Source organism: Hippopotamus amphibius, chromosome 2, assembly GCF_030028045.1.
Source record: "Hippopotamus amphibius kiboko isolate mHipAmp2 chromosome 2, mHipAmp2.hap2, whole genome shotgun sequence".
NCBI classification, from domain to species: Eukaryota; Metazoa; Chordata; class Mammalia; order Artiodactyla; family Hippopotamidae; genus Hippopotamus; species Hippopotamus amphibius.
Window position 1 is genome coordinate 107,327,365 of NC_080187.1, and position 12,128 is coordinate 107,339,492.

The following is a 12,128-nucleotide window of genomic DNA, read 5'->3' on the forward strand; positions in this document are numbered from 1 at the left end:
TTGGTTATCTGTTTTCTTCTCTTGAACAATTTAACAGAACATTTGTGAATTTTATAAAAAATGGTGAAGCAGTATTATTTACCTTGAGAAATTTTATTCTCTTATTAGCTCATCTTAAATCATTCTGTATTTACTTACATTAATGGAAAAATGCCTTTAAATGTGCAGTTAAATGTTAAATATTTAATTCATTCTTTCATTCATTTTTTTAGTATCACACAAACATTTATTGACTAATATATTCGGTTTTGTGCCAGCAAGAAAACCTAAACAATAAAGGAGATAGACAAACCAAAAATTAAATAATAAATAACAGCTGTTTATTGAAAGCTTACTATGCCAGATGTTATGTTAAACAATGTATGTGCATTATCTCTGTATTAGTCTGCTGGAGCTGCTGTAACAAAATTCCACAAACTAAATGGTTTACACAACAGAAGTTTTTTACCTCACATTCTGGAGGGTAGAAGTCTGAGATCAGCATGTTAGCAGGGTTTGTTCCTTCTGAGGGCTGTGAGAAGAATCTACTCCCTATCTTCTGGTGGTTGGTTGGCTGACTTTAGCATTCCTTGATATGTAGAGTCATCACCCCAGCCTCTGCCTTCATTTTACATGGTGTTCTATCTGCATTTGAGTCTGTCTCCAAATTTCCCCTTTTCTCTAAGGATATCAGTCATTAAAGCCCACCCTTACGATCTCTTTTAACTTGATAAGATCTTATCTCCAACTAAGGTCACATTTTGAGGTACTAGGGGTTAGAACTTAAGCATATACATTCTGGGGGAACACAGTTCAACCCATAAGACTCTCTTTTAGTCTTTACAGCGGTTCCAGGTAACTCTCTGGAACCTTAATACACAGCTGACTCTCGAACAATGTGGGGGTGAAGGTACTGACTCTCCTTGCAGTTGAAAATCTGCATGTAACTTAAGCCTACCCTCCACCTACCCTCCGTATATAAGGTTCCTCCAAGTCATGTTTGCAGTCATGTTTCCTCACCCATGGATTCAACAACCGCAGATCATGCAGGACTGTAGTATGTTTACTACTGAAAAATATCTGTGTGTAGGTGGACCCTCACAGTTCAAGTACGTATTGTTCAAGGGTCAGCTCTACTGGTCTTTCGTAGAGTGTATTGCAGTGCAAAACCCCAGCTGTGGCACTTCCCTGGTGGCGCTGTGGTTAAGAATCTGCCTGCCAATGCAGGGAACATGGGTTTGAGCCCTGGACCAGGAAGATCCCACATGCTGTGGAGCACCTAAACCTGTGCGCCACAACTACTGAGCCTGTGCTCTAGAGCCTGCAAGCCACAACTACTGAGCCCACGTGCCACAACTGCTGAAGCCTGTGCGCCTAGAGCCCATGCTCTGCAACAAGAGAAGCCACTGTAATGAGAAGCCTACACACTGCAACAAGGAGTAGCCCTTCGCTCACCACAACTAAAGAAAGCCCGTGCACAGCAATGAAGACCCAACCCAGCCAAAAATAAAATAAAATTAACACACACACACACCCTCAGAAAAAGACCCCAAAAGAACAAAACCCAGCTGCTAAACAATGATTTCTGCACTGTTCCAGTACAAGATGGCATAGACTCACTTTTCCCTGCCCTTACCCTCTAAATACAATTAAGTATTCTGAAAGTTACATCTCCTATATATCATGGAGTGGGTGTTGGACACACCTGCAGTCCAGACCCACCATAGACATAGATGAAAAAACAAAGAAACAAAACAAACAAAAAATCCAAGAAAATCCTCTCACTTGCCAACGTACTGGGAAAGAAGAGTCCCAATATATGCCACAGGGGGGCTGGTGAGTGGTTTAAGCTATAGGTAGCAGTGAAGCCCCAGGCTGTCCCAACCCCTTTCCACAACTGGAGCACCAGCAAGTGACTTGGTGAGCAGTTCGGCCCACCAGTGGCAACAAAGCCCTGGACCATCCCAGTCTACTCAACAACTAGTACATGAGCAGGTGATCCATCTACCCGTAGCAGCAGTGGCCACAGAGCTCTCTGTCCACATGCTGTCCACCTAATGACAGGAGACCAAGCCCAAGTGGCATCTGCCACGCTGCCCCTCACCCTCAGGAGATCTTCACCAATAGCAGGTGGCCCAGGGAACCAGCTTCACACTCACAGAATAACACCAGGACGGACTGAACATGAGCTCCATTAGCACCAGAACAACAAAGCAGACCAGATTAACATTACACGAGTTCAGAAGACCAAACTGTCAGAGTAAAGCCCACAAAACTAGGCCAGGCCCTAAATGACCTGCTCAAACAAAACATATAAATAGGATTGAGAGTCTTCTAACATACAACCTAAAATATTCAGGATATAGTTTTAAAAAATCACTTATCATACCAAGAACCAGGAAAACCACAACTTGACATTGAGCTGACCCTAGGGCCAATCGAATATTGGAATGATCTGACAAAGCTGCTTTAAACGAGTGCTTCAACAAGCAATTAGAAATTCTCTGGAATGAAAAAAGGGGGAAATCTCAGTGAAGGATTAGAAGTTATAAACAGAACCACATAATTGCAAAATATAATAACAAAAATTTAAAATTCACTGAGTAGAGTCAGTGATAGAGTGGAGCTGATGGAAGTGTAATCACTGAAGTTGAAGACAGATCAACTGAATTTTACTCAATCTGATCAACAGAAAAAAGGCTGAAAAAAATGATCACAGTCTTAAGGATCTGTGGGACAATAACAAAAGATTTAATACTTGTATCATTGGAGCCCAAAGAATAATAGAAAGAGCATGGGACTGGGAAAAGTGTTTGAAGAAATAATGACTGAAAACTTTCTACATTTGATGAAAGACATAAAGATTCAAGAAGCTGAGCAAACCCCTGAATAGTATACACTTAAAGAAATCTTCACCTAGGAATATTCAACTTCTGAAAGTAAAAGACATACAAAACAAATCTTAAAATCGCCAGAGAGAAATGACATGTTACCTATAAAGGACTGCCAATCTGAACAACAGCAAATTTCTCGTCGGAAACTGGAGTCCAGAAAGGAGTGGCACAAAAATTTTCAAGTGCTGCAAGAAAAGAACTGTCAACCTAGAATCCTGTGTTTGATGAAACTGTCCTTCAGGAATGAAGGGGAAATAAAGATATTCTGAAATGAAGTAAACTAAAAGAATTTGTTGTTAACATAGGAAACAGAATTACTAGGGAGAAAGAGAGACATTACATAATGACAAAGAATCAGTCCAATAAGAAGTTATTGCAGCCCTTAAGTAGGTGTAGACCAAACAGCCAAACTTCAAAATATATAATAGAGCTGAAAGGAGAAATAAACAAATCCACAAGTATAGTTGAGGATTTGAACACCCCATTCTCAGCGATTGATAGAACTGCTAGACAGAAATCAGCAAGGATATAGAATAGCTAAATACTACCACAGGCCACCAAGATCTAATTTACATCCTACCCAACAATAGCAGAATACATTATATTTTCAAGTGACCGGAGACCATTCACCAAGATAGACTGTGTGCTGGGTCATAAAACAAATCTTAACTCAGAAGAATTAATGTTACATGATATATATTCTTTGAACATAATGGAATCAAACTAGAAATCAATAATAGAAAGATGATAAGAAAATTTACAAACACTTGAAAGTTAAAAACATTTCTAAATAATACAGAGTCAAAGAGGATATCTAAAAGGAAAGTTAAAAATACAAGGAATGAGTGAAAATACACATACCACATATCAAAATAAGTGAGATGCAGCTAAAGCACTACTGTGAGGGAAATTTATAGTGCTAAAGGCTTACATTAGAAAAGAAGAAAAGTCTCAAATCAGTAGTCTAAGTTACTAGTAGTCTAAGTTCCTACCTGAAGATGCTAGAAAAAGAAGAGCAAAATAGACCCAAAGCAGGCAGAATGAGGGAAATCATTAAGAGTAGAAATCAATGAAATTGAAAACGGGAACACTATTGAGAAATTTAGTGAAACAGAAAAACTGGTTCTTAGAAAAAAATGAATTAAATTGATAAATCTCTAGCAAGACTGATAAAAATAAAAAGACAACATAAATCACTGTTAACTATGAACAAATGGAAACTGATACTTTAAAAAGGCAGTATCATTTACAATTACTCCAAAGAAAATGGAAAAAAGTGTAATGAAACATGCAGGATTTATGCAATTAAAATAACAAAATCAAAAAAATAAAAGACAAAATCTTGATCAAACTGAAGATTTAAATGTTCAGAGAATCTTACCATGTTCATCAATTGGAAGATTACCTGCTCTTGGTATGACAGATCCATTTGCAGTTTTAAAAGGGGCTGCCGGAAAAAAGGGGTGGGGGCTGCCAAACAATTTTGTAATGTTGGCTGTATCCTTTAACATCCCTACAAGCAATGTATGGTGGCCCACTTTTTCCACATCCTCACCAGCATTTGTTTTTATCACAATCTTATTTTCACTAAGAAACTTTAAAAAAAATTTTTTTCAAGAATTTTATTGAGATATAGTCAACATACAATAAACTGCATATATTTATACAATTTGATTTTTTATTAGTAATATATATATATGGCAATCCCAATCTCCCAATTCATCCCACCCCAACCCTTCCCCAAAAAAACTTCCTACATAAATGTTTTTAGCAACTTTGTTCTTTTTTTTTTTTTTTTGGTGGGGGGGTAGGAGTGGTGGGTGCTGAAGGCCAGAGCTGCCTGTGGACTCTTCCTGACACTGTGGGCAAAGGAACATGACCGATGGCATCTCTGTTCATCGAGCTGTTATCACAAAATCTTCTCCCATGAGACTTCCAGAGGAACTGCTGTCTCCAGAACTGTCTGTTTTATAACTGTTTGGATGCTAGCAACTTTATTCTTAATAGCCAAAAGTGTGAAACCCAAATGTCCTTCAGAGGATGAATTAATGAATAAATTATGGTATTTTCATACCATAGTTTACTACTCAGCTCTAAGATGGAACAAACCATTGGGTCATGTGTCCAGTGCCTTGGATGGACTGCAAGGAAGTGATAGCAGGTGAAAACAGTCAACCTTGGAGGGATACATTCTGTGTGATTCCATATATACATAGAACTCGTGAAATATCATTGTAGAGATGGAGAACAGATTGATAGTTGACAGGCAGGAATGGGAGCAGTGAATATGGCTATCAAGTGACATACTAATGGTACAGTTAAGTATCTTGATTTGATGGTGGTTATGTGAGGCAACACGTGTGATAGAATTGTACTGATGCAGATACAGAAACATGAGCATGTGTAACTGGTGAAATCTCTCTGGTTCGTGCAGTGCCAGCTTCCCAGTGTGGATAGGTACCACAGTTTTTCAGGATGATACAGTTGGGAGATAGTGGGTGAAGGGTACATGGGACCTCCCTGTATATTACTTCTCACCTTTCTATTGTTATCTGTAATATTTCAAACTAAAATGTTTGAATTCCTACATAGGCCTAGAAGGAAATCTGGGGGAGAATACTCTGAAAGTTTCTCAGATGGTAGAATTATGAATGATTTGTATTTATTTTATACGTTTTCTACAGTGAACACATATGATTTATATGAGAGAAAAAATATGTAAGTTAAGTGGATTCAATCGAAACTAATTTCCAGTGGAAATGTTCATTGCAAAATTTGCTCAAAAGACTCCATTTGAATTATGAACTTGGAGATCATTTGTAGCCTTGGAACATTTTCAGAGTCACAGTGAGAGCAGAACACAGAGTGTAGCAGATTAGAAAATAAATGGGAAGCAGGCAAAAGCAGGGAAATATAAAAAACATAAAAAGTTCCTATCAGCTTGGTGAAGCTGATAGGAAGACGTGAGACATGGAAGTGGGACGAGGGCTTTTCAGTTGGGAGGCTCTTGAAGCACAACTGATGCGCAGGAAAAGAAAGTGGGTAATTATAAGTAATTTCTAATGAGGAGATCATTCCATGCTTGTGATAAACCATGTTAGTCAGTGTGTGGTTGGGTGGGTCATTTGCAGTCCAGGAACAGGACACTCCCAGGCACAGGGAGTTGGAGCTCACATATTCCCTACTGTGTGTGTGTGTTTAGTATGTAAGTGAACATGTAGAAATGATGGGCTTTTGTAGAGGAAGATTTTGATTTGGGGTTTAGCTAACCTCCAAAGCAGTTTTAAAAACCTGTTGACTTAAATGGCTAATAAAAATGTAGCTGGTCTCTATTTGAATAATTATGTTTGGGATTTAATTGCTTCCTCTGTTCTCATCGAATGTGTTGGTTAAATCGCTACTAAAGGAAAATGCCAGGGTCTGTTATCAGTTTATCAGCTAATCAGCTAGATATGCTCAGTATTTGCCACCAGAAATAGTGGCCCCCGGGCTGTTCCTAGGTAAGATGCTGCTGTAGCCTTAGTCATTCTTTAAACTTAGTACATTAAATGATGCACAGGGCATCCTGCACAACCTGGCAGCTCTGTATGGAGGCAGGCCCAGCTCTTCACGAGGAGGGAAGCCGAGAAACAAAGAGGAAGAGGTACGCCTCCCGCATGCTCGCTGCCTCACACAGCCACTTTGAGTTGATTGCCTTCCTTTCCTGCATGGTTTAAATTCTTAACAATGGCTGGAGGATTTTTAGGTCTGTAGGGACCTGTTAATATATTTTGACTGACATACTGTGTCATAATTTTGCCCCATAACTGTTATTCAGAATTCTGAGTTCAGTTTCTTTTCTTTTGATAAAATTAAAAATTTGTCATTGTGATATGTTTTCAGAAATCAATTGACCTTAATCAAACACTTGAAAGCTAATATTACATTTCCATTAACCAAATTTTAAAACTTTTATTTCTTATATTCACATTAATGCTTTTCTTTAAATTAAAAACATTTTAGCAGTGAAAATGGTGGTGGTTTTTCTTTTAAATTAAAATGCTGTGGTTTTTTCTTCTTGTAGGTTTATCTGGCAAGGCTGAGACAAATAAGACTGCAGAATTTCAATGAGCGCCAACAGATTAGAGCCAAGCTTCGTGGTGAAAAGGCAGGTTGAAAATTTATTTTTCAAAAAGTAATCGAATGACATTATAATAACACTGAGGTTAAAAACGCTGTGCCACTAACACAAAATAAAATCTGATGAAGACAGTGAAAATCAAAGACCAGAAAACTATACATAGGGATACAGTAAATTTTATTTATATGACTTAAAATTGATAAGACCTTTTGTTCCAGGGGGATTCTGAGAGGAAAATGTGAGTGGTACCCATGGACATAAAAAATGATACATTTTATATCAGTCTCTTTTTGTCTTTTTTCCCAGTGTCCATAGGAGTGGATGGTTGTGGAGGGTTCAGGTGCAGCTGTGAACTAGTTACCATTTTTCATTTTTAGATGTTAGTTTATTCATATGAACTCTGCAACTCTGCAGTGAATTTGTGCTTCTATCCTAAGTGGTCTGCTCACTACTTATTTTGTAGAAAGAAACTGACAGCTCCGAAGGACAGGAAGGAAGTGAGGATGCTGATGTGAGGCGTAAAAAAGTGGAAGTGCTGAAGGTAGGTACTGGAAGTGATACAGGTTTTCTTAGAGAAAATGGAGACCTGAGACAGAAAGTTGTATTCTTAAGTCTTTCTTCGTAAATCACCTTACTCTCTTGTCTTAACTTTTCTTTCCTTTTTACCCTTCACTTTTTTGTTTCTGAAAAACAGCGTTTTTCTCTCTTTATATTGTATGTATGGGGAGCAATTTGATCAAAGCATGGCATAAATATTGGGTGGGCCAAAAAGTGCCCTTGGTTTTTTAAGTAAAAATAAGACACATTTTTCATTTTCACCAAGAACTTTATTGAACACTATATTCACCCTTTTGTTCTACTACCTTCTGCCATTTTTCAGGCAACTTCATAATTCCATCTTCCCAAAACTTTTTATCTTTTTTGAGCGAAGAACTATTCCAGGTGCCTTTAACAGTCTTTGAGGGAATTGAAATTTTTTCCATTAAGAGAATTTTGTAAATACCTAAACAAATGGAAATCCGAAGGTGCAATATCTGGAGAATATGGCAGATGAATCAGAACTTCCCAGCCAAGCTGTAACATTTTTGCCTGGTCATCAAAGAAACATGCAGCCTTGTGTTATCCTAATGGAAGATTATGCATTTTCTGTTGACTCATTCTCGATGCTTCATCAAGTGCTGCTTTCAGTTGATCTAAATGGGAGCAGTACATGTTGGAATTAATCATTTGGTTTTCTGGAAGGAGCTCATAATAGAGGACTCCCTTCTAATCCCAGTGTATACACAACATCATCTTTGGATGAAGACCGGCTTTTGGTGTGGTTGCTGGTGGTTCATTTCACTTGCCCCATGATCTCTTCTGTTTCACATTGTACAGCATCTACTTTTCATCGCCCATCACACTTTGTTTTAAAAATGGAACATTTTGGGGGACTTCCTAGATGGCGCAGTGGTTAAGAATCCGCCTGCAAATGCAGGGGACCCAGGTTCGAGCCCTGCTCTGGGAAGATCCCACATGGCCCGGAGCAACTTAAGCCCGCACGCCACAACTATTGAGCCTGCGCTCTAAAGCCCATGAGCCACGGCTATTGAGCCATGTGCCACAACTACTGAAGCCCACGCACCTAGAGTCCGTGCTCCACAACAAGAGAGGCCACCACAATGGGAAGCCTGTGCACCACAATGAGGGGTAGCCCCCACTCGCCACAACTACAGAGAGCCCGTGTGCAGCAATGAAGACCCAATGCAGCCAATAAACAAATTAAATAAATTATTTTAAAAAAAGAAACATTTTCATTACATTTTGGTAGAGAATTGCATGTGGAAATATGGTCAAAAGGTTTTTTTTTGCTTAACTTATGTGGAACCCAAACATCAAAGTGATTCACGTAACCAAGCTGGTGCAAATAATTTTCAGCACTTGATTTGAGTATGCCAGCTATCCTCCCGCATGGTATAGTGTTGATTGTTCTCAATTAATGTCTTGAGAACCACTTTTGACACGTTCGATCAGTCAGAGTACCTTCTCCATACACTGTACAAATCTTTTTGTGTGTTTATACCTTTCTCAAAATAATAAAGCATGATATGCTGAAAATGTTGCTTTTCTTCTTCACCTTCGATTTTAAAATGACTACACAAAAATTCACAAATTTTGATGTCTTTTTTTAAATGCACTCTGATATGACAGCTGTCACATACAATCTACCAAAATTGTTTCAAATGAAGTTAACGACAACTAAATGCAACTAGAGCCTTCTTATGGAAAAAACTGAACAAAGCTTTGACCCACCCAATACATGAAACTATCACATAAGTAACCTTAAAAGGAGAAAATGATAACTCTAAAAATGAAAAATATAATGTCCATTTCTGTGAAGACAAGTTTGTGTATAGTAGTCATAGTTGTAAGTTTTTAAATTTTTATTTCCACTTGAAAGCACTGCATTTATTTTCCTTCCAGAAATACTTACTGAACAGTTGCTGTGTGTTGGCAGCCGGTTTAGGTGCTGGGCATGCAGCTTATGTTTGTGTTCTGGAACCACACACACACACATATTTTTTTTTTGGCCAATAAGGAGATGTTGTTATAGACCTGGAAAACCAGACAGGCAAAGCCTGTGCCTTTCTCTCTGCCACTGACTGTGCTGACTGTCCTCATCTGCAGGCCCAGGCGAGTGCCCGAGCGGCCGTGCTGAAGGAGCAGTTAGAGCGCAAGAGGAAGGAGGCGTACGAGAGAGAGAAGAAGGTGTGGGAGGAGCATGTAAGCTTCGTCCCGCCGGTTCCTGCTCTCCCAGTGCTTGCGGGGTGCTGTGCCAGCCTTACAGTTCTGTGGTTCATTCATTTCCCCAACATCTTTGTCTTTCATCATTTAAGGATGATCTATATGGGAGTTATTTGGGGGTTTGATTTCAGATGAGAACCCAATGTGTTTTATTTCATCTTTGTTATTGCCAAGTAGCTAATCACTTAATGCCTGCACCCTTCTTCTGCCCGATCTGTACTGCTGCCTGTGAGAGGCTGGATCCCTGTGTTTCCTGGAGGATGGGTCCATAGCACTAACGCATGGTCTGTTCTCTCAGGGCCTCATTGTGCTGGTAACTATGGGTTTAGAATTTTTTCTCTGTGAGATACAGTTTAGGGTAATTTTTTTTCTTTTTTTTTAAATCCTGTTGAGATTTTGATCATACTACCTTAAACCTACAAATTAAGAAGAACTAACATGTTTATAATAGTCTTTATCCAGAAGCATGTTAAATGTCTACATTTACTTGTATTTTTTATATCTCTTACATAATTTTGATCATTTTAAACTCATACTTATTATAGTTCTTGTAAAGCTCATTTCTTGATGGTTTATAAATCAATTTCTGCTTTTAAAGATTTGTTTTTTCCTGATATTTGGTGAGATGTTGGGTTTTGCTTATCTCTTATGCAGTAAGTGTATCTGTTCTACCAATTTGGCGGGATTTCAGCTTGCAGCAATATCACTGACAAGTAGTAATGATATACATCATAACAATAATTCCTACAGTTTATTCATTTTTTATTGTATGAAGGCAGATTATAACCACTGCGCATGGGTCACTTTGTTTAGTCTTTATGACTTTACAAAGAAGATAAAGAAAGGACAAAACAATTAGATGAGGTCACATTTCCAGGAAGTGTGAAATAGGAATTGGAACCTGTGCCCGTCAGGTGTCAAAGTCTTAGTATTCTTAGGCATTACACCTAATTTCCCTGCTTTCTTTAAGTTTTGTCTTTTATCACCACTTTATTCTTACTGCATTGGCCATAACTTCTAGGACAGAGTTAAATAATAATAGGGATAATATTTTTGTTCCTGTCTTTAATGGAAGTACTTTAGTCATTTTTCTGTTATATATGGTAAAATAGTAAGGAATGTAATTTTACGTCTAGGTTTTACGGTTTTTATCAGAATTGTGTTTTGGAGTTCTATCAGATGTCTTTTGTGTATCTGTTAATATGATTGTTTCTTCTTAATCCACCCACTGATGTCATATATAGGGAGATTCTCCTTTCCATATTCCTAATGAAAAAGAGCCATTTAGCTATGAAGAATGAGTGAAAGAGACAGAACTCCAGAAATCAGAATAAGTGTAAGGGGTTTTGGTTAGTTCCCTTTTGTTTTCTCTTCATAGCAATTTTGATATCTCTGTCCTCTGCTAGTTATGTTTTTCCTCTTTAGTTTCCAAAGTTGAATGGTGAACTCTCATTGTGTTCCCCCCTTTTCTTTCCTGACATCAGACACAGCATGAACAAGTCTTGACTGTGAGACCGTGACTGTCATAGGGTATCTCACCTTCCTCCCAGATCATAATTACTATTACCTAGTACTTATCTCCTGGCCTGTTGGCCCCAGTCTTACATGGCTTCAGATTGTAATGTTGTTTAAATCATGTTTTAGTTCTAGTGTTTTTTATTTCCCCCTTTCTTTGCCTTTGTTTCAGATATAGCATGCATAGGACGTGAGTATGAAATAATTACTATGCTAACGTACCACCTCTTCCCCAAGAGAAAGTTGTAGCAGCCACATTTGTCAGAAGTAGAAATAGCTCATCTTCATAGTCAGAGCCAGTAATTTGTCCTGTTAACCAAGTCCTTTCAGACTTACCTGATCTGGAAAAGAGGGTGAACCTACCTTGAAAGGGCAGCTTCCATATAGTAGAGTGGGGAGTGGGCTGCTTTTGTTCTCTTGAGCCCAAGAAGCAGGAATATTTCACCCTGTGCTGATTTGCACAGTGGGGCAGTTTCTGTCAGGTGAATCAGGGTAAAACTCCCTGTGTTTCCTTTTTAATCAGCTTTCCTTGGGGTGAGCCTGCCATTGCCATCCTTGTGTTCAGCTACAGTTTCACAGCTGCAAGCTTTAAGGGCCATTGCCCCCTTCTAGTTTATTGTTTAGTCTTTAATAATCCAGTCCAGCAGTCTGCATAGCACAAGAAGGTGATTGTGATAATAAGGTAACTATTAAATACAATGAGGAGCTTATGCTTAGTGCAAGTCAGCCTTATTTTAAGACTATGATCCATCATGCAGAACTACATGGGAGCATCAGCGTATTTGACAGCAGCCTGCAGGGTGACACCCTGGAGTCTTAGAGATGGGTCAGTGCTC

General features: G+C 38.6%; 1 protein-coding gene across 15 annotated transcripts in view; it reads left to right on the forward strand.

The window, feature by feature from the left end:
* NEK1 (NIMA related kinase 1) overlaps nt 1–12,128 on the forward strand; it is a 226,719-nt gene that overhangs the window by 127,282 nt on the left and 87,309 nt on the right. For 10 of the 15 annotated variants that reach the window (XR_009051254.1, XR_009051255.1, XR_009051256.1 and 7 more), the window contains exons 18-21: nt 6,433–6,516; nt 6,937–7,024; nt 7,461–7,534; nt 9,661–9,756. Coding sequence is in view for 12 of the 15 variants with exons in the window: in XM_057721154.1 (XP_057577137.1) it covers nt 6,433–6,516; nt 6,937–7,024; nt 7,461–7,534; nt 9,661–9,756 (342 nt within the window). In the remaining 3 variants the exon portion in view is untranslated. The remainder of the gene's footprint in view (nt 1–6,432; nt 6,517–6,936; nt 7,025–7,460; nt 7,535–9,660; nt 9,757–12,128) is intronic. The other 5 variants (XM_057721158.1, XM_057721165.1, XM_057721161.1 and 2 more) reach the window with 3 other exon arrangements.